Source organism: Kwoniella bestiolae, chromosome 1, assembly GCF_000512585.2.
Source record: "Kwoniella bestiolae CBS 10118 chromosome 1, complete sequence".
NCBI lineage: Eukaryota > Fungi > Basidiomycota > Tremellomycetes > Tremellales > Cryptococcaceae > Kwoniella > Kwoniella bestiolae.
Genome location: NC_089241.1, coordinates 7,475,096 through 7,495,905, shown reverse-complemented (window position 1 = coordinate 7,495,905; position 20,810 = coordinate 7,475,096). Strand labels below are relative to the sequence as shown.

Below are 20,810 nucleotides of genomic sequence, written 5' to 3'. Positions count from 1 at the left end.
AGCGATCGATCAAGATTCCATGAAATATCCTCTCGATATCGTGAAGATCTTATCAGCAGGGGGTCAAGAGGGTACACCAACCATTTGTTACCTGAAAGACTTGGACAGAAAAGTGGCATGTCTGAATAGCGCTCCCACCGAGATCCCTAAACTGCGAACCGCGCTATCGGATGACGAGCAAGGCTTAGCTGAATTGAAAAGGATTGAGAATGTCCTCGACGAAGTGAGAAGTACTCTACCGGAAATCATGACTACGCATATGAACGCGTTACATGCCGATCAAGTAGCAAAATGGAACGAGGAGCTGGAGGCGTCCGAATACATCGCTAAAAGAGCGAATGCCGCTCATGGGAAAGTCATCGTGAGATGGATCGAACGGGTTTCGCACTCACTGTGGCATCAAGATCATCGTGCTGCGGCAGCCCTCATCTCCATCTGTGGAGAGGTAACGAATGATTCCGAGAGAGCGAAAGCATATCAAGAGGCTTCGACGGAATGGCAACGATTGGCTGGTAGATTGGCTACCGATTTGCAGGTTGAGAACGATAAGTTCGTCAGCGATTTCAAAGATGCGTTCGGCTCCGAAGCCAAGATCCCTTCAACAGCAGACGAGTGGCAAAAGCTTTGCAGCGGGACTCCTGCCGCTTCTAGAGTCACTGCGGGGGAAATGTATGATGATGTTCCTCCTGACTACTATAGTTACTTCCGTATGAGTAGAGCTAGCGGAGTGAGTCATTTGCGACTTTTCCCGAATGCTTCGGCTGATTACATCGCCGTTCGTAGCCATGTTCTGTTTTCGCAGACTCTCAGACGAGCCCGATCAATATCTGGCCTTTTGGAGATCCGACCTCCCTACCCAACTCCGAGGACGCAACAGATAAATAGCTTCCTGATGTCTCTGGAAGTAGATCTGTAGCATTGGGACTTATAATTCATTCACTCTCCTTGACTGCCAAGGCTCACTGTATATATCAAAGCTGATGAGGAATAGTATCTCGAGATAAGTCTGCCTGCATGCTTCGCAGTCGCTATTGAGAGCTCCGTTAAGTCACTATAAGAGTCTCAGCGTTTCATTGTAAGACGTACGAGCTCCGAAGACCTTCTACGTTTCATCATAGCAACTTCGGCTTTAGACATGACAGCAGCCTTGGACTGTGGCGTAATCCTGATCCTGTTTGCGAATCCGATGCTCACGGATTTGAGACTATCAAGCCCCCTAATGAAGATTTGACAAAGTAGTAAGCGAGAAGGATGGGGTCTCAGATGACGTTCGCCTCAAAGGATATCGGAACCCCTTCTCTGCCCTTGGTATATCAGGAGTCCGTATCAGGGAGTGATACAACCCCATGCAAGTCTTTCACTCCCGTAGAGCCACGATAAACCCCTTTCAGAGATTTCGTTGCACCTTCTCTTTCTTCTTGCCTCGTAACATCTCCACCACCACCACCACCACAGATAAAGCGGATAGGCCATCATCCGTAAAGGCCGACATTCTGTAATTTAGAATTGACCAATTCACAAGATGGTTTTAGATTACGGGTTGATTTGCAAGAAACTAGGCTCGGCGAAGATCCCATGGCAAGATTACAATTTCGAGCTGAATTCCAACTTGAGCAATGACCAACCGACGTCCTTCTTCTCGGCTCGTCATCGCCCGCTGGCAAATCCTAATAACGATGTTTGGCGCGAATTCTCTGACCCTCGATTACCTGTCTTTCAGGGAGCTCCAGTCGATGACGCCAATAGTAGAATGTCAAATGCCTCGACTTTGGAAGATAGCAGTGCGCCAATTTCGGTGGAGACACTTTGTAGCAGGTATGAGAAATTTTCCAAAGACATAAAAAATTCGATTCCAATTCTGGAGGAGCACATCGATGCACTCAATAGATGGAGGGATGTCTCCCAGGATCGTCAAGGACAAGAGGAGTTGATACAGGAAACTCTTCAAGCTCAGAGAGCGACTTTCTTCCTCAACAAGATCGGGAAGCACTTACCCACCCATATCACTGAACATGTATACTTGGCCATGATAGCCGAAGAAAAGGAGTTTGACAAAAACCTTTCCGATTTTCGAGAACATGCTTTGAGTCGAACGTCAGACAATTTCCCAGCGAAATTGACCGTAGTCTTCTTGAAGATCAGCTCAGATATATGCGGTCAGAGCGAAATGTCATCACACTCAAGATCCAAAAAGAAATTGATGCCTTTGCAAGCGATATCGCTATTGCTGACAGTACCGGTGATAAGGAGGATTTGAAGGAGAAGCGAAAGAAGCGAAATTCGCGTCTTACCAGGCAGCTGAAGGACATCAAACGTGCAGAAACAATGATCGAGGTGACTCAAAAAGGCTTTGTCAGGCGATTCCAAGAACGCTATGGAGTCAGTGAGAAGATTCCTACGACAGGGCAAGGCTGGTCAGTACTATGGTCGCAATCTCGCTTCAAACCTGGACAGAGCCAGGTTGTCTACAGATTATCAAATCTTGTGGGACATAGCCTCAATCCATACGAGAAAGTCCGAACAGAATACAAGATCGATCCGAACGACCCGGACGAAAATTGGAAACCTATCATTGAGCCTTCGATTCCAGTTTTCAACGGAAGCGTTGCTCTCCAACATGATCAGCTATTCTCGGGATGTGAAGTCGATCTATCTAAGGTTGTTGACGACGGCACAGGTGTTCCGACATTCAACTTCATCAACAATGTCCGAAAGCTTCTTTCGGCGAGGGAAGAGTCTAAGTCGAGATTGACCGAAATGAGCGATAAACCCGAATCATGGTCACACGAAGGTGGAGATATCGAGAAAACAGCACACCTGGAACGGATGCAATACATTATGCGAACTCTGCAGGAGACATTGCCAACTGTTTTGCTTGCACACTGGAACGATGTAGCTGAGGCGCAAGATCTGTCTTTGCGATTAGCAACAGACACTCGTGACCTTGTAGGTGCGACAAATGCTGAGATTGAATTAGTCGACAAGTGGAAAAACTGGATGAGAAAGGAAATTGACGTTAAGAGTGCAGATGCACTTACGGGACTCTACGAAGTCGTAGCTGGTCTGACTAAAGAGGACGGCGACGATGAGTACAAGGACTACTTGAAGCTTGAGGAGAAAACGCTAGCTGAAAAGGCAAGACATGAACGAGAGGCTAAAGAGTTGTTGTCCGAATTTGCAAAGAGCTTTTCGGCAGCATATCCAAAGGGAGGGAGGGTCCCTGTCTCGCTTGCGGAGTGGAAGGATCTCATCGCAAACGGAAGTGTCGGAACAGGTGGCACTGCGTCATGAGCAGTACGGGATTTGAAACATTTTAAATAGGGCGTGGTTGTGATCCACCATTTCTGTACACATGCAACGATTGAAGGCATTCATCGACCGAAGCACAATTGTGATCAGTCCATCCTCAGCGTGCATGACAAAGATTGCCGCTCAGCTGGATCGTTCGGGATGGTATATGCGAATTTGATACATAACATTGTTTTACTATTTACAGTACAGAGGTTTCACGAGTAGCCGAAATGTTGGGGAAGGGAAATCTTCGATCAGGACCAGACTACGTACATGTCACCGTTAGCTTGTATACCATCATGCAGCTGGATCTAAAAAGACTTACGGATATCTGAGATGATGGAAGAGAACTCTTTGGCAATCTCCGCTTTGGTGTCAAGCCACTTCTCCAAGGTGCTTCTGACACCAGAAGTTCGTTTCCGGTCCATGAACCCTCTCAACGGCATAGGTCAACGCCATTTTGAACTCTTCGGGGATCATTGTTCTGGTAGTGAGAGACGCAGCTGCAAAATCCAGTACATGTCGACCTGGCTTACCATGGGGTTGGTCATCGTCAACCTCCTATCAATGACCGAAAGTCAGCTATGTGTTTGGGACAGTATATCCTCCCTACTGCGGATAGCTGCCGTGCAAAATTCAGGATCCTTCAGATGAGATCCGTAGGGGAAGGTGTCGAAGATATCAAGTTTTCCTCGCTGGAACGTGGTCCAGATTTCAGCTTTGAGCTCGGCAATAGACCTTCTAGCTTCGTATTTGAGAAGGAACTCTATGAAGCAGAGGATTCTCGAAATCGTTCCTTTGTATTGTGTAACGGGATGTGGACCCAATGAATATGCTGTGTTGAGGAATTCTTCGATAACAGCGTAAGGTTTATTCGTGCGTCGGTAAATACGATCTTTGCGGGGTTTTCCTTGTTGTATCCCTGATCTTGTAGTATTCTTTTGAGAACTTGTCTGTATTGACGAGCACGGTGCATCAGCATTCAGATAGTGCTGGAGACAATGTGCAGCCGGTTCTACTAACGAACTACCCCTCAAAGCCCAGCTATCAACCCTCAATTCGGCCCCATCAGATGTAACTAAGATGACATCAGCGTTCTTATCTTGATAGATGCCGGCAACGACTGGTTTGCTTTGACTGCTGATAGGAATTGGTTTATCAGCGATATCCACATGAATCAGTACGTACGTAGACATCTTGATTGGGTTGTCCTTATGATAGAAATGTAATTTCTTGAAATAGACAGAATAAGAGCAGTTTCAACTTTGTCAATTCATAAAGTAGCTCGAGGAAAGATTGCGAGTCCGCTACGCAAGCGTCGTGGTTGACTCATTCATTCATATTGATATATAATGGCTGATTGACCATAGAGAGGAGGAAGGGTCCGTGCGCTGTCATTCAATCATCCAAAGGACCGTGCACTCCATCTCAATCTGTAATTTTCTATCTTGCTTGTCCGATCCTGCGTCTTCGAATCATCCTCATGAACTCAGTCCGACTCTACAGACAGATCGATCGGACTGTTGATACGACAGACCAGTGAGAACAACATTCAATCCAGCAACAAATTTTCCTGTGCAGTGATACAAATTGGAATCGACGATCGGTGGGTCTCGATTCCGGAACAAAGTGGCACTCAGCCTTCCAAGAAATCGCTCCGGTCAGTAATTATCCATGAGATCTCTGCATGATACCGATATCTAGTCATCTACAATCTCTCCGTCGTTCATTCTTGCCTTACACCAATCTCCTTCGCTTGAGGTGACCACTGAGGAAAGTGACAAACACATAGTCAGCACAAGTCTCCAACATTGGTAGCAATCCACACGATGACATCCATTATCCAGTACGTCTCCCAGCTGTTTCGGACTTCCATGACGTGTACTCTTCGTGTAATCCAGTCTCTTCGCCGGACCATGTTCCCAACCACTTCTCCAAAACCTCTTCCCAAACCTCCGCATCCAATTGTGTTCCGGAGCCATCCTCAACCTTCGGGTCTTCTCCTCTTCCGAATCAATCCTCATCCCTTGCTTCACCCCCCGAAAGACCCTTATCCAGTGAAGTATTACTCACTCGTTGCGAGGGTATAGGTCTAGTAGGAGCGATATGTCTCTGTTCTTTGCTCGCCGATAATCTCCATACACCAAATGTAGCTAATCCAATACCGAATACGCATATCGCAGTGTTTGTTGCCCAGTTGGAAGGTCTAGACCACCAACCACCTGTATTATGAATGTTCGGAGAATGCCGTGTAGTGGATTTGCGAAATGGGTGTCAAGTATGTATTTGCGGATTGAAGAAGAGTGATATTCGCGGAAATGAGTGAAATGCCGAAAGATGAAGATGGTGCCGAAGAGACAGATACGAGGCGACATATTTAGCATTCTGTCTTCGCGAACGCTTTTCGAAGCAACGACATTCACTCACCTGAAGGTGTCCAGACTTCTTTTGGGTAAGGATAGTGTGCCTATGAATTTCATTCCCAGTATGGTCAGCTCCTGGTGATGACCACCTCCTGAATTTCCGCTTGATGACTTACTCCGCCGCCCTAAGAGTTAGGTAACAAGTCAGCGTTCACGTCCAGTCCAGCTCAGTAGTCCAGATGCACCTACCATTGTGATTATGCTATATCGTCCTTGAGATGAATGACCTTGTAAACAGCGAAAACAACACTTTCAATGCTCATGCAATCGAGGTTCGTCCTTCTACCAAGCTTCGGGCTTTTCGGGGCCCGCGCCTAAATTCACAAAGAAATCGCCCTCAATTAGGTATGAAGGCGCTTCCAGGGGCCTGTGGGAACAAGTAGGCATGTGGCCGGATGTATGCATGAGTTTGTGAAAAGGAAGCAATTTCATTGGATATCGGGAGTTATCGGAGTGAAATTGTATGGCACTTTTATATCCGTAAGGCCTTATGCCGTGGAGGCTCGCTGATTGACCTATGGTGGAGCTCGTAATACGTACACACCAAACACGCACACACCACCCTAGTGACTTCTTCAACATTTTGATTTAATCTCTTTCAATCTTCATCAATACATAAATTCTTTCTTCACCTTTTCTCAACTTATCAACTACAGATATACATCAATCACAATGGCCGGTGACGACAAATACACTCCTGGTACGTATACCTATGTCCAAACCTGCACAAGTCGCGCGAAATCGTCGTTGGGCGGCAATTCCTTCCCATCCTCCCGATCGATCGATCTTCGTCGAATTCTCGCTGACCTTTGACTTTCCATATCATAGGTGACGCCTCCAAAGGTGCTGGTATCTTCAAGGTGAGTATGCAAACCTACAGGACTGCTCGGCGCGCTTGAAGCTAAAACCAATGTGGCAAAACCCAGACCCGATGTGCTCAATGTCACAGTGAGTCCATTTCGTCTCTCCGAGGTCACATTTCGCTGATTTTCTCCTCAAAGCTCTCGAGAAAGGTGGTCCGCACAAAGTAGGGCCTAACTTAAACGGGATCTTCGGTAGAAAGTCAGGCCAGGCAGAGGGATTCGCATACACCGGTTTGCTGAAATTCCTCTCGAAAAAATCTCGAAAAACGATCAAGGCGCTGATTTTTTACGATTATCAATAGCTGCCAACGTCAACAAGGGTGTAACTTGGGTATGTACACGTTCTCCGCGTTCCTGGCTATCGGCCTGACTCGTACGGAATGGCTGACTTGGCTACACGAATTTGCAGGAAGGGCAAACTCTCTTCGAGTACCTCGAGAACCCTAAGAAGTATATCCCTGGAACCAAGATGGCTTTCGCTGGTTTGAAGAAGGCTAAGGACAGGAATGACCTTGTGGCCCATTTGGAGGAGGCTGTGAGTTGCTGTTTTCATCGTCTCTTGCATCAGAATCATCATTCCATCGAAAGATATAACGAAAAACGTCCAGCCATCCTATGTTCCCTCAGTTCTTACGAATTGCCACATCCGCTGACCTGTCCTCGCCTTATACCTCACTAGACCAAGTAAACAGGCTCTGTAGATCTTATACTTCATGGAAACCATCTGATCATAAGTTGAGAAATGGGAAAAAGGAATGTATACATCTCTCACAACTCGTCGCATATCTGTGTATACCCGAAGGAAGGGATCTTTGACTGAAAGCTTTTGACCAAGAATATACATGCATCTACAACATCTCCCCTCTCCCGTTCGTGCTGTTGATGGTGACCCGTTCGATCCCTACTGACCCGGACCATTCTCAGGTTCCCAGGACTTGTTGACGCTTATAAACGAGATGAAGATGATTGGAGGATATGGGCCCGCTTAAGCTGAAATTATTCCGCGAGCGGAAATATGCTTCGCCACGCCACGCTACGCAGGTTTGCACGTGGTGTTGATTCCGCTACTATACTAACCGTTTATCATTTGCACAGTTCACACATGAATGAGCTTGTATTACTGACTTTCATTCTTTTGTTGACTTTTACATTACAACTATCTTATTCATCTCATTCTCAGCCCGTCTTCCCAGTCGATCAAGCAAGGGCTTTCTCGAAAGCATCTGCACATGCTTTCCATCGAAGCTCGGCATCACCCATGTTGGAGGTCTCTTCGAGGGCCCCTTCGAAAGCTTCCATCCATCGAGTATGCATGTAGTCTCTCCAGCCTTCAACTGGGGATATCGCCGATCTGTTTACGGACCCTGCAACGTTGACGAGCTGGGAATTTACCGTTGATCAAGGATGTCAATGATTCGGGATATAGGTGCAAGATTGACCGATGTCCGACTCACCTTTTCTTCAAAATCCCTTTGATTCTTAGCCTTAATACAGATTCCGACAATTTCGGATCATCCATCCTACTAGCCAGACTGATAGCCTGCTTAAAGCTAACTTGACCGGCGTAGATCCAACTGATAATTTGGAATTTCAAGTTGTTCAGCACGGGCGAAGCTTTCCACATGTTCAACTTGAGGATCAAATCTTCGATGACCTTACATTCCCTTTCGGAATCTCCAGATCCGTTGGGTGGAGTGAGCGGACCGCCTTCAAGGAGGATCTTGAATCTTAGGAGGATATCGTACGTCTCGTATCGCTCATCATGGAAAGAGAGGTCCACGATGGGTTTTTGTCCGGCGATATACGTCAACTTGTCGACGAAATCATAGCTACGAAAAATATCAGTACAGCCCATCAATGGAGCATGTAATGGTAGGTTTGACATCACCTTGCGAAGAGCAAGTCATTCCCGCTCATGGTCAAGTACTTGTTGTCACTGGTGTGAAGCCTGACATCATCGGCGTAAGTGACCTCATACTGGGGACATTCATGCGCAGGTGTAGTGGCCTTGTTATCGTCGTCGGTGGTAGTATCACGATAGGGAGGTGGTGGAGGTTGTGGTGATGGAGCTGGAGCTGGGTGACCGTGATTGCCAGGATAGGCTTCTCTGAATTTCTCGGTAATGGAGACGAGGCTGTTGTCCTTGCTGAACGAGCGGAGAGAGGATTTGGAGTGTTTATTACCCATTTTGAATTGACCAGTGTTTCCTGATGAGTGATGATATGAGGGAGAAATGTCAAGAAGGAAAATCAATCAGAGAGGAGACAACAATGAGTCACGTTGCGGAAGATAAGGTTGACCGCTAAGCGCATGCATCTGCCTTCTCATAGTCGTCTGCTCTCGTCGTACGTACGTAAGACCACGTACTGATCTCATGAAAGCGAAACATATGGATGCTAAATTGTAGCTCACGCATCAACTCAAAAGCATCAGCGGGGAACATCCGCAAGTCGACATTGAAGCATAAAGCATGCCTGAGTCATCGAGGGCCGGCCCTACTTTGTTTGTTTCCAGGATACTTCTCTATGCGTTTCTCAGAATGCCCTCCGACCATCAGAGAACAGCATAGGGTTGGATGCGACCCAACCTTATGGTATATTTTTGGGAAACCTATGGTGTTCTCGGATCGCTGTATACGTTTCATCCAGTTATATATACGAGAACAGCATAGAAGCAAGTGCGACCCAACTTCCATCGAAACTCTATGGTGTTCTCCGAATTGCTAGATGTTGCTCATCCGTTTATGAGAGAACAGCATAGGATCAGATGCGACCCACCTTCATGATGCTTCTATGATGACCTTTTCAGCGAACAGCATTCAAGCAAGTGGATCGCTTCGTTCTGATAGACCCATATATCGCAAGCTCATGATAGACATTGTCCATGTGCAGGAGGACTACAAGCCGTTAGGGAGATCACAAAATCCCAAGTATGAAGAAAAGGCCTGGATATGTTCCCTTCTCCAGGACTCTGTATATAAAGTGGATTACCATCCTGAACAGCTTTCGAATGTAATGTATATATACAACATTATCGAGCAAGTCATGTCCCTTCTACTCGTCATCCCCCTGATCGTCCATCAAGTACTCCTCCTATTTACCCCACCTCCCATCCGCCCAACAGTCGGTAATATCCCCTCTCTCCTCAACAGGCCCTCCACCCCGCCCTCATCCACCTCCCAATCCACCCTCACCCAATTCTTCTCCAGCTCGCCATTCTTATATACTAACATCGTAGGCAGTACGTCTGGATCGGGTCTTCCTACTGGATCTTCATCTTCGTACTGTACTGTGGATGAGGACGTAGGAGGGAGGAGGGAGAATTGAAGGGATGTAGCGCGTGCTTTGAATAGAGTTATCGGTATTGATAGCGTCGAGGGGGAAGGGAGGTTGAGTGCGAGATGCAGCAAGGAGGCTATAAGTGATACGCAGCGGGGTATTTCCTAGGGATAAACAAGTCAGTTCTCTGTATATATGATAATCGAAGCATTCATTATGCAGTCACGTCATATACCACGATATTATCGTAAACATGTGAATACATGGTTTATCCGAAAGAGATGAAACGCATAGTACGAGATGAAGCGCAACTCACAGGCTCATAAATCAGCACCACGACCCACCCGACCCTCTCCACGCCATCCAGAAACGTGTTCTTATCCAATTCCCTTACTCCCCCCCGCTTCACACTCTCCCTCCGTCCCCCTATCTCTTCCTCTTCCGAATCGCCCTCGGATTTCCTCATGAGCTGTTCTTTCCTTCTCCTTCTCCATTCGTCCAGCTCCCTCTCCTCTTCCTGCTGTTTCCGCAATCGATCTTCCTCATGTACCGTCAATCCCACTATGGCGTTTCGATTCTGCTCCATTACTCTATCTTGCAGTTCCCTGTCTTTCCGCTGTTGTTGAATGGTCGAATGTGCTTTGCGATCCGATATTACCCCCTTGGGTCCAGTCTGCGGTCCATCATGCTCTACCTGACTATTCACCTGCGGTACCCCTCGGCCAGAGATATCTCCTCGTTGACCTATTTTACTGGAAGAGGGCCCATCGTCCAGGTCTGATCCTAGCTCGTCATCGGTATTCAACAACGAAGCGGACGAGTTGGAGCGTGCGGGAGATGGGGGCGAGTCGTCAAAGGTGAATAATGAGCCGTTCAGAGCGGCCGTTTCGAGTGAGTCTGGCATGTCACGTATTTATGGGCTTCCTTGAGCCTTCGAGATGTAGCTTCTGTAGTAGAAATGTCGATGTGGTGCTGTGGATAACTAAGAATTTTTACAAGATATACGAACCAAAGCAACGTAGACGTTGATGTATGGTATGCACGGAACCATCGAACAATAGTAGAAATCGCGCTAAATCATGAAATCATGAAACCGAGTAACCAAGTAACCGGATACAACACATGGTCAATGACCGAGATAACATAACCACATGCATGTAGATAGTTATGAACGATAGTGAAAATACATATTCCGTATAGCAGATATACCATTGTAAGGAAGAATACCATCTCTGATCTTGTCACTAAGCTCAATCAACCTACTCGTCATTATCATCTCTCTTTCGCTACAGTCAAATCAAACAAATCAGCTCAATCCCACAAGTCACATAACCTTACTCACCTTCATCTCCCTCGTAACCTTGGTCTTCGCCGCCTCATGCCTCGCCAACTCAGGATTCATCTTCGACCTCTTCGACTTCTCCACCTCGGCCCTCAAATCATACATCACCTCATCATCGTCGTTGGTAAGGAACGTGATGGCCAGACCATTCTTCCCAGCTCGACCCGTTCGTCCAATTCTATGAACGTACTTCTCAATCGTATCTGACATTTGCCAATTGATAACCAGCGAGACATCCGGTACGTCGATACCTCTACCAGCTAAATCCGTGGCTACCAGCACAGAAACATGACCATCACGTAGTGCTTGAAGGGAACTTTCTCGCTGTTCTTGCGTTTTACCCGAATGAAGGGAGACACCACTCATTCCTGCTTGTTGGACATATCGAAGTACCATATCAGCGGTCTTCTTCTGGTTGACGAAGATGATGATAGGAGGTGGTAAGCCGATGGTTCGTAGTATCTCGATCAATCTGGATTTCCTCTTTTCTTCTCCACCGTGAACGAATTCTACTCGTTGTTCGACGGTGTCGACAGCTTCACCGGCATTACCAATTGTGACTGTTGCTGGTTTTCTGAGGTACTTCCGAGCCAATCTTTCGACGGCAGGAGGCATGGTAGCGGAGAATAGGGTGGTGACTCTCCATCCTTGCCATTCACCAGATTTCAGAGCATGGTTGATTTCAGCATCATCCGGCTTGATGAAGGTAGCGGGCATAGCATCCAAGATAAAGTTGAGATCCAGTTCGAAACCTAGATCGACCATTCTATCGGCTTCATCCATGACCACGTATCGACACTGCGACATGACCAACATGGACTTGTCGATCATGTCTTTTAGTCGACCGGGAGTAGCGATGATGATTTCGGCACCATTTCGAAGGTTGAACTGCTGCTCTTCGACTGAACGACCACCAACAATAGAGACACAATTGTATCCTAGAGGCTTGGCGAATCTAGCCGCTTCTTGCTCGATCTGTTGAGCCAGTTCTCGGGTCGGAGCCATGATCAGAGCGTAGGGACCTTTATGTCGATTCTCATCATTGAAAGGTGGAAGATGGCCAATGTAGTCGAGCATGGGGATGACAAAAGCGGCGGTTTTACCGGAACCTAAAAACGTAAATCAGCGCATGCCTGTGACAAAACGGTGTAATACTCACCAGTCTTAGCAATACCAATCAAATCTCTATTCTGCATACCGATAGGTATAGCCTGCCTTTGGATCGGCGAAGGTTCTTTATATCCTATCTCGTCGATTATATCCAGAATATTGAGCGGTATATTGGATTCTCTCCACGAACGTAGAGGTACAGGGATGGCACCACCTCTAGCGGCTATAGCGAAATCTTCTCGGAAGATACGCCAATCACGATCTTTCATCTCTTCTAAAGGTTTCTCGGACCAGTGTCGATCGTCATTGGAGCCTTTACCTGCTCGACGACGTTCTAGCGCGTCCGCGTGGCTAGTGAGTGGATTCGATATCAGTGCCATTCTTTGCACCTTAGTCTTGTCTCAAATGAAACCGAATTGAGGTAAAACGCGGGTTTGGAAGAAGGGAACATAGCGAAGTATGTAATCCCCAAAATGGAACAAGAAACCGATGATATGAAGAGAAAACAGAAATGACCCAGACCACTCACTTATCGGCAAAAGCCTGTTGACCCCTCCTAACTCCCCCTTCATCGAACCCAGCCAACCTCCCACCAAACATAGCTCCCCCAGGACCCTTCTGCTTAACTTCCATCGTCCATGTACCCCGTTCATTGATAGTGGTATCATCCCCCTCATTCCAGTCAAATACCACCTTCTTATCATTCGCTTTTCTTAACCTGGGTTTCTTCCCATCTACCTTTTGTCCCAAGTACCTAGCTTTCAATGCATTGAGTTCGATATCTGTAGGTAGCGCCACGTCGCCGGGCGAATTTGGTCCAGGGGTGGAAGAGGACGCTTTGGGAGTTGAGGGACCGGTGGAATGACCGTTACCGTATGGTAGGGGTGTTGCGGAATCTTTCATTCCCCTTGGTCCGGAGGGGGGAGCATTACCTCTAGGACCGGTAGGTACGTTCGCGCGGGGAGCGGCGTGAGCGTGGCCGTTGGTGTATCGTGGGTCGGGTCGACCATACTCCTGTCGTCCGAAGCGGTCGTCTGGGGGCGTGTATTAGCAATGTTTCCTCCTTAGTGATACATTGACAAAACAAGCGGTATACTTGGCCTAGGTAAATTAGATGAGACATCGGAAGCGAGGACCATACTCACATGATCCCCTATTGTCCGCACCATACCTAGCAGCGTCCGCCCTCCTCCTCTCCTCCTCAGCAGCACGCTCAAATTCCACACGCTGCTTGCGCTCGGCCTCCTCCCTCTCCTGCTGAGTCTGTACTTCAGCTTGTCGCTTTTCCAATGCCAATTTCGCTCGGTCGGCTTTTGACAGGAATTTCGGCTGGAGGAAAAATGCATCTCAAGGTCAGTCGGACTATCACCGTCGAAGAGATATGCGAAGACAGGCAGCGTAAGCGGATTAGTAGATGAGATGAGATGGGGTTGGACGAAGTGGATAAGCGAGAGTTAACATACCTTTGAAGCTGCCTCCTTCTCTGCCTTTTGTTTCGCTAGAATCTCGTCTACGGAAAGTGGACCTGCCATAGTGGTTCTTCGCAAGAGATGGGGTGTGGTCAAGGTACTTCTATGGAGGTATTGAGATGATTGAACGAGAGAAGACTAGATACAACGATGCCAATATCATCCACTATTGAGTTGACTTGTCGTTGTCGGTGGCAAAACAATGGGTGTCGCGTGGACATATGGTATGGAATATTTGGGATAAAATACATTAAACCCGTACTTGAGGATAATCAGCATGAGAGACGGCACGTGCGCCTGCTTCCGTCGGTCCGAGATTCCTCTAGTCCTTGATGATGATGACGATTGGAGAGAGTGAGAACGAGAATGACAGGAAATGAATTGTTGAGACTTTCATGCACTCATCTCATAGCTTTTCTACGATACGCTTCGCTCCTAAACAGACATCTCAAAACACAAACACGAACATCCACAATGTCAAAGTGCATCATCTCCCCCTCGGTCCTTGCTGTGAGCTTCCACTTGCCCGAACAAGAAAGAACAGGAGTAGCTAACATCATCATCCAACCCAGAGTGACCTATCGAAACTTTCATCCGAATGTCAACGAATGATCGACAATGGATGCGACTGGTTACACATGGGTGGGTGACCTCTTCTCCCTTATTAGAGGTAGTCCTCCCTATCCTCTCCCATCACCATACACGAGCACTAGAAATACGAAGTCCAGTCAGAATAGTGGCTGACCTCACTGTCACACAGACGTGATGGACGGTAACTTTGTCCCCAACATAACGATGGGTGCGCCCATTCTAACATGGGTCAAGAAGAACGTGCCAGAGATATTCATGGACTGTCACATGATGGTAGCAGATCCTGCCAAATGGGTACCGGAGGTAGCTAAAGCCGGTGGGAAGAGTTATACCTTCCATTATGAGGCTACGTGTGAGTGTGATAATGCAGAATCACTTGTTATTCATGTACGCATACGACGGGCTGACTTTGGTGTGACCCACCTCTTCGGATTCTATAACCCGTACTCTCGACCTGATGCTATCTCTCATACAACGTATCACCCTATCCTCTCACCTGTCTACCCCGTCATTATCAATATTCACACCCACAGCCGACCCAGAGGGTGTCATCTCCCTAATCAAGCAACATGACATGCTCGTAGGCCTCGCCATATCCCCCGAAACTCCCGCCAGCGTCATCACCGAATCCCTCGGAAACGCCGTCGACATGTTACTAGTCATGACCGTCCGACCAGGCCACGGTGGTCAGAAGTTCATGCCTGAATGTTTGGAGAAGGTTAAGGAGCTCCGAGAGAGGTTCCCAGGGAAGAATATCCAGGTGGATGGTGGGGTGGGGTCGGGGAATGCTTGTCAGTGTGCTAGGGCTGGTGAGTTACTTTTATTCTGAGCGAAGGTATAAGGGTTGGAGTGGATAACGGGACCGCGTGAGCCTGTGGTACTTCTCTCGTCAATGAAGTGAGATGATGGGATGGAGAAATCTTATCTCGTCCATATCGTACTCTCCGAGGGAGGCAGAGCTCATCGTATTGGGCAGACGAGTGGGTGAGGCAGCGAAGGAGTAGTCGTCCTATCAGAAGCATACATAGCTGAAACCTCTGCTTCAATCCCAGGCTCAAACGTCCTTGTAGCTGGAACGGCAATCTTCGGAGCCGAAGATCCCAAAAAGACCATCCAGGAGATGAGATCGACGGTCGATCAAGTCATCGCCGAGCAGAAGAAGTAACCGTTTGAGAAGGACGTAGGATGGGAGAAGTCGATAATGTAGCGTTATAGAGATGGTATCATGATGAAAGCATTCAGCAATCATGTCCTGTGACTTCGCATCGGATCGGGTCGTTTAACCTATAGGAACAGTACGATCAGATGAGTCGGCCGAGGTTCTTGTTGCAGAACCAGAATAGAGAGCGAGGAAGATGATCCGTACCTTCTCACTAAATTTCAGGAAAAGAAGCAACGTTAGACCGCAATGACCAGCTGAAAGCACATTCAGAGCTATCTTCATTCATTCATTGATTCATTCATTTATCCATATGATATAATAAAACAGAGCACAGCGGACATCGGAGATTGAAATTGATTGGACATCAGATGATGATAATCTATATGAGAACGACTTCACGCAGAAGAAGAAAGCGATCTTATATCGGTACATATGAATAGCGACGACTCAACTTATACCCAATGTAATGTGAAAACGAAGAAAAACAGAAAGACATGCTATTCAAGAAGAAAAAAGGGGATCACTACGTGTGATGCGGAAAGACCAAAAAGCAGATAGGTACATTATTTTGACGATGGAGGACGTATGCAGACGAGATAGAACTGGATAATTCAGAGATCATCAGTTTTTCGCTCGTGCAGAGAAGGATGAAGGATGAAGCAGACTTACCATTATTGATTGGCTCTTCCACTAAGATGTGATCCCATATAGATATGGCCGATTGAATCAAAGTTCTAATGCTTATGCTGGTTCAGGAATGGGTTCCCTCAAATATCTATATCGTAAAATCCAGATATCAGAGATCATCCTCTCAGAGAGAAGAAGCATAACTCACGGATGCCGTAATGCATCTTGCACTTTCAATCTCACATCGGGATCATGATCTAGCAATCTCAAACAGAGATCCAGAAATTGATGCTGATGTTTGTTCGTAGGTGCTATTATGTCCCTGTAAGAATAAATCGAATCAGTCCAAGAAACCATGCTTTCACAAGAGTGTATGTTAGAGTCAAGATCTGGAGAGGATAATCAGCACTCACTTCAAACTCCTCATATTCTTCACATACTTCCTACTAGCCTTCGAAACCGTAGCATTGGGAAAATCAATCTTCGGACCTCTAAAGAACTCTGGTTTCTTGTGTCTACGCCGTTCATCCGTACAATCAGTATTCCGATCTCTCGCTCCAGCCAAGTATCAAAGAAATGAAAACCCACCTTCCCTTCTCAATCATCCTCTGACTAAATTTACCCATAACGACCTCCATCATAGCTAGATGTTCGAGATTGTCGTGCGTCTGGAAGAGCGCATCTCCAGTATAGAATTCAACTAGGATACATCCTATCGAGAACATATCGCAGGGGTACGACCATGGTAATCCTACAAAAGTACCATCAGCTGAACCGTTCAGATCCTCTCTTTTCCAGTAGCTAAACTCACCTAGTATGATCTCAGGCGCACGATAATGTCTCGTACTGACTACGGAACTGTGATACTCGTTTTCGAACGTGGCTGATCCAAAATCGATTAACCGTATTTCGGTGTTCTATGGAATCAGCAAAATTGAATTAGCTCTTGCTCTCGTGAATTCTAGGACATTGATAAATGGAGAGAGTATGAGTGTAAAGATGCACTCACCCGTAGAACAGACTTTGCCTTTGAGTTTTTCACTCTAGGTCCCACCAACCTCGACTCATTCGAGCATAGAAGGATGTTCTCAGGCTTCAGATCGGTATGTACAAGTTTGAGTGTATGAAGGACTATAAGATGAAACGAAAGGATCAGCAATTGGTCTCAGCTGCAGTCTTGCTAATGATATCGGGCTGATTGGGGGCACTTGACCCGGACCAGCAGAAAATGCAACTCACAAGCTACACTCCTCAGCAAACTCCTCGCAAAGTCCTGTATATGTTTCTCAGGGAACGGCTGGAAGCTATTCTGCTTCAAGAAGTCGAACACGCTCATCCCGTATAGCTCGGAGACCAAACAAGGGTGATTACGGAAATCAAAGTATTCGTCCAGGTGGATACATTTGCTAAACGCGATCCCACCATTATTAGCATTCTCTCTGATCGTTAGAAGACAGAACGAATGTGATAGAGCAGTTACTCACTTTTCATTCCTCGGGTCGTTCTTCTTCAGCGTCTCCAACACCCTTATCTCGATTTTACTCGCATCTCGATACTTCTGTACTGCTCTGATCACTTTGATAGCTACCTTCCTCCGAGTTTCGATATGCCTTGCTTCGACTACTTTACCAAAAGTACCTTGACCCAAGAGACGCACGATTTTGTCTGCAATATATCGTCCCATCAGCATCATTCACAGATCGGAAATTTGTTAACAGGGAGAGGTGCACTCACACCGACCACCTATCACATCATCCGGTTTCACAATATAATGACCCTCCGCATCGTCCCAAGGAGGCTGCGAGGGTTGACCAGGCGGAGCAGGAGGGGCAGCCTGTGTCTTCTGTACTTGTGCCTTCTGTTGAGTCGCATATTGCTGATGGGCATACGACTGGCCTGTAGCCTGAACAGAAGCGGAAGTAGCGGTCTGCGCGTCAAACACAATTCATCAGTCCTGTCCACCTTCACCTGTTGGAGATGATTGCCAGAGCGGGAGGAGTCTACTCACACTTGCCAACTTCCCCTTCGCTTTCTTAGCACTACCATGTTCGCTACCCTCATCCACCTTCCTCTTCTTCGTCGACGAATTGAGACTCGTCGTCGATCCATTCCCGTTCAAATGACCATTATATATCCCATGTTGGGCCTGTTCCATCGCCTGCGCCTGAGCCTGTTCAGCCGCGACCTGAGCTCTCGTCCTCTTTCGTATAGTCTGAGGCTGCTGGGTGATCATGGGAGATTGAGAATCATCAATAACTATAATTTCCTTCTTCTGTCCGACCGAATCGTAGGTATGTTCCATAGTCCATCCCTTCCCATTCACACCCTTCCTACCGCTCCTGGAGACCGATCCAGACCCGCCTATACCAGTCGCAGAGGACATGGTCCGCGGGGTGGTAGTGGTGGAAGTGTCTCCAGTAGCTTTCTTACGGGGCGGCATCGTGTTGAGGTTATATTCTCCAGGTAATAGTGCTTGAGCAGGCAGATGTGGAGGAGGAGAAGCAGAGTATTTGAAATGTAAGGGAGGTGGGATTTGTACAGGCGACGATTGTCTGTTATATCCGCTGGAATAAGATACCGAGTGGGTAGATGGGAGATACGGCGTGTTTGTGTTGGAGTCGTATTGGAGTTGAGAGGGAGATGCACGATAAGTTTGGGTTGGTGGTGGTAATGCAGAAGTAGAAGGTCCAGGTACACTGGGTAGATCAGCACTATAGTAAATCGGATTACTACTGCCTCCCAGGGAATCGCGACGGAGATGATCCTGAGGTGATCTCGAATGAGTATGTGCGTGAGGGGATGAGCCTAGTGGTGGTGGTAGAGTATGATGGGGCCAGAGATGCGATTGCGATTGGTGCAATAATCCAGCAGTCAAAGGCGGATGGGGTGAACGTAGTCCCCTTTCTATCGAGTAACTCGCAGAGCTTGAACTGGCTGATAGGGGATTGGTGTAGAAATGACCTGGGTATGGTGATCTGGAATGCGAGTGGGAGTGGGAATGCGAAAGGGCAGAGGGACTAGGTTGGGGCTGACCGAACGAGTGATATCTTGTGGAATCCTGTATTAACCCGATCCCACCTGACGATGATCCTTGGATGGGCGGTAAGAGTGGTGGGGGTTGTTCGTAAGGCGATCTTGATGATTCCGATATGATTCCAGATAAAGAGTTTGTATTGCTGTTCTTCCTATAAGGGACAGGAGGTATACGTATAGCAGGTATCCTACCCCTGCTTTCTAATCGGTATCCTGTATCCTCTCTCGGGGGAGGAGGCTGGAACAGCGACGGTGCTCTTGGTGGAAGTATACTTGGTATATGAGCGGTAGGGTGATCTTGGTAATATGATTCTCTTGTATGAGCAGAAGAAGAAGAAGCAGTGTGGGGAGGTGAGAGAAGTGATCGGTCGTAATTATCGAATTGAGGCTGAGTATTTGGTACAGTGGTAGTGGTGGTACTATTTAACGGGTTGTGATTTTGGGTTTGGTGGTATATGGGAGAAGACAAGTGTTGCTGATGATGTCTGCTCATGAGACCGATTGAGGGTGATATGAGGGGAGAAGGGGGTTGAGCTGGTGTTGAAAGTAGAGACGATATGGTGGATGAATTATTGAGAGAGGGGGGGGGGGGAGTATCGATGATGAGGTGGGTGGTGGTATTGGGTGGTGGTATGGTGGTGATAGTAGCAGCAGTTGACGCGGGTTTATGATGTTACCGTTATATTGGCTATGTTCACTACTATGACTTCTCTTTGATTGCAAATTACAAGCAGCAGGTATATTCTCATTCGTATAATTGGATTTATATCTATCTTACTTCATATGAAAGAGCAAAACAGATATATAGATATGCAAGGCTACATATGAATAACGATCCTCCCTACCGAGGTATGTCTCTTGATAGAAACTATGAGTAGCATCATTGACATGGCACGTCCTTCTACCCCTTTTCCCCCTTTCTCCGCATTATCCAACCCTCTAGATAGCTCAGATCATACACCCAATATATCATGTATGATCCCTTCCTTGGAGGAGAATCACAGCTATAACAGATCAAACATGTTAATCTTCCAGTTCAGAACAGCCTTCTCCAAGTCTCCATCCATCTTGCTCAGTAAATCATGGTCATTCTGTCATTCCCTTAACCCCAAGGAGATTTACAAGACGAAAGAAGAAAGGGCAAGCTCCGTACGCTGCACTTGCACATACAGTAAGATAGAGCGACAGTACAAGTTAGAATCAGAAACTCCTACGTAGACCAGACTCGTATCCTTCCTTTCTAATTCCCTACCCCTCTTTACTTACTCCGTATTTTCTGAGCTTATATTCCCCCTTAATCCCATTTCCAACTGTGTAACACACAGCACCGATAGACAAATCCGCAGATACGATTCACCAATTCACCTTTGATCTTATTGTTCTTTCTCCATGAGACCCTTGACCTGCAAACAAGTGGCGAACAGTATAATATAGTAGACGATCCAAGCGTTTCATCATGTCACCCAAAGCATTTTAGCCTACTTTCTACAAAGGCACATGGTGATGCATCATCCCATCAAACATTCATTCCGTTCGTAAAGGTCATTAGATGATACTGCTCCAAAACAAGATATATAAATAAGAGATAACTATGCAAGGTATATGTATGCTAACCCCATCC

General features: G+C 46.9%; 10 protein-coding genes across 10 annotated transcripts; 4 read left to right on the top strand and 6 right to left on the bottom strand.

The window, feature by feature from the left end:
• Positions 1–19: 19 nt before the first annotated feature.
• On the top strand, positions 20–885 carry I302_102816 (uncharacterized protein; the record flags this gene model as incomplete). Its single annotated transcript, XM_019188186.1, has 2 exons — positions 20–727; positions 784–885. 2 exons carry the CDS (start codon positions 20–22, stop codon positions 883–885), a joined length of 810 nt encoding a protein of 269 aa, XP_019051064.1.
• A 637-nt stretch (positions 886–1,522) lies between these two features.
• I302_102815 (uncharacterized protein) lies at positions 1,523–3,291 on the top strand (the record flags this gene model as incomplete). Its single annotated transcript, XM_019188185.1, has 2 exons — positions 1,523–2,169; positions 2,235–3,291. 2 exons carry the CDS (start codon positions 1,523–1,525, stop codon positions 3,289–3,291), a joined length of 1,704 nt encoding a protein of 567 aa, XP_019051063.1.
• Positions 3,292–3,666: 375 nt separating this feature from the next.
• On the bottom strand, positions 3,667–4,487 carry I302_102814 (uncharacterized protein; the record flags this gene model as incomplete). The annotated part of the gene is made up of 2 exons (XM_019188184.1): positions 3,667–3,818; positions 3,905–4,487. 2 exons carry the CDS (start codon positions 4,485–4,487, stop codon positions 3,667–3,669), a joined length of 735 nt encoding a protein of 244 aa, XP_019051062.1.
• Positions 4,488–5,017: 530 nt separating this feature from the next.
• On the bottom strand, positions 5,018–5,906 carry I302_102813 (uncharacterized protein; the record flags this gene model as incomplete). Its single annotated transcript, XM_065869565.1, has 5 exons — positions 5,018–5,059; positions 5,365–5,513; positions 5,719–5,758; positions 5,831–5,839; positions 5,904–5,906. 5 exons carry the CDS (start codon positions 5,904–5,906, stop codon positions 5,018–5,020), a joined length of 243 nt encoding a protein of 80 aa, XP_065725637.1.
• Positions 5,907–6,386: 480 nt separating this feature from the next.
• On the top strand, positions 6,387–7,265 carry I302_102812 (cytochrome c; the record flags this gene model as incomplete). The annotated part of the gene is made up of 7 exons (XM_019188182.1): positions 6,387–6,414; positions 6,543–6,574; positions 6,641–6,662; positions 6,716–6,808; positions 6,880–6,908; positions 6,987–7,112; positions 7,257–7,265. The coding sequence occupies 7 exons, from the start codon at positions 6,387–6,389 to the stop codon at positions 7,263–7,265; spliced, it is 339 nt and encodes a 112-aa protein (XP_019051060.1).
• A 509-nt stretch (positions 7,266–7,774) lies between these two features.
• Positions 7,775–8,764, bottom strand: I302_102811 (uncharacterized protein; the record flags this gene model as incomplete). Its single annotated transcript, XM_019188181.1, has 3 exons — positions 7,775–7,928; positions 8,032–8,406; positions 8,466–8,764. 3 exons carry the CDS (start codon positions 8,762–8,764, stop codon positions 7,775–7,777), a joined length of 828 nt encoding a protein of 275 aa, XP_019051059.1.
• Positions 8,765–9,656: 892 nt separating this feature from the next.
• Positions 9,657–10,759, bottom strand: I302_102810 (uncharacterized protein; the record flags this gene model as incomplete). Its single annotated transcript, XM_019188180.1, has 2 exons — positions 9,657–10,019; positions 10,172–10,759. The coding sequence occupies 2 exons, from the start codon at positions 10,757–10,759 to the stop codon at positions 9,657–9,659; spliced, it is 951 nt and encodes a 316-aa protein (XP_019051058.1).
• A 355-nt stretch (positions 10,760–11,114) lies between these two features.
• Positions 11,115–13,839, bottom strand: I302_102809 (pre-mRNA-splicing ATP-dependent RNA helicase PRP28; the record flags this gene model as incomplete). Its single annotated transcript, XM_019188179.2, has 6 exons — positions 11,115–11,141; positions 11,198–12,306; positions 12,357–12,658; positions 12,837–13,341; positions 13,453–13,636; positions 13,771–13,839. The coding sequence occupies 6 exons, from the start codon at positions 13,837–13,839 to the stop codon at positions 11,115–11,117; spliced, it is 2,196 nt and encodes a 731-aa protein (XP_019051057.2).
• Positions 13,840–14,250: 411 nt separating this feature from the next.
• On the top strand, positions 14,251–15,532 carry I302_102808 (ribulose-phosphate 3-epimerase; the record flags this gene model as incomplete). Its single annotated transcript, XM_019188178.1, has 5 exons — positions 14,251–14,286; positions 14,349–14,418; positions 14,537–14,719; positions 14,901–15,176; positions 15,420–15,532. The coding sequence occupies 5 exons, from the start codon at positions 14,251–14,253 to the stop codon at positions 15,530–15,532; spliced, it is 678 nt and encodes a 225-aa protein (XP_019051056.1).
• A 738-nt stretch (positions 15,533–16,270) lies between these two features.
• I302_102807 (uncharacterized protein) lies at positions 16,271–19,682 on the bottom strand (the record flags this gene model as incomplete). Its single annotated transcript, XM_019188177.1, has 10 exons — positions 16,271–16,304; positions 16,365–16,478; positions 16,570–16,671; positions 16,745–16,907; positions 16,968–17,073; positions 17,166–17,287; positions 17,396–17,562; positions 17,641–17,821; positions 17,891–18,083; positions 18,165–19,682. 10 exons carry the CDS (start codon positions 19,680–19,682, stop codon positions 16,271–16,273), a joined length of 2,700 nt encoding a protein of 899 aa, XP_019051055.1.
• Positions 19,683–20,810: the final 1,128 nt, after the last annotated feature.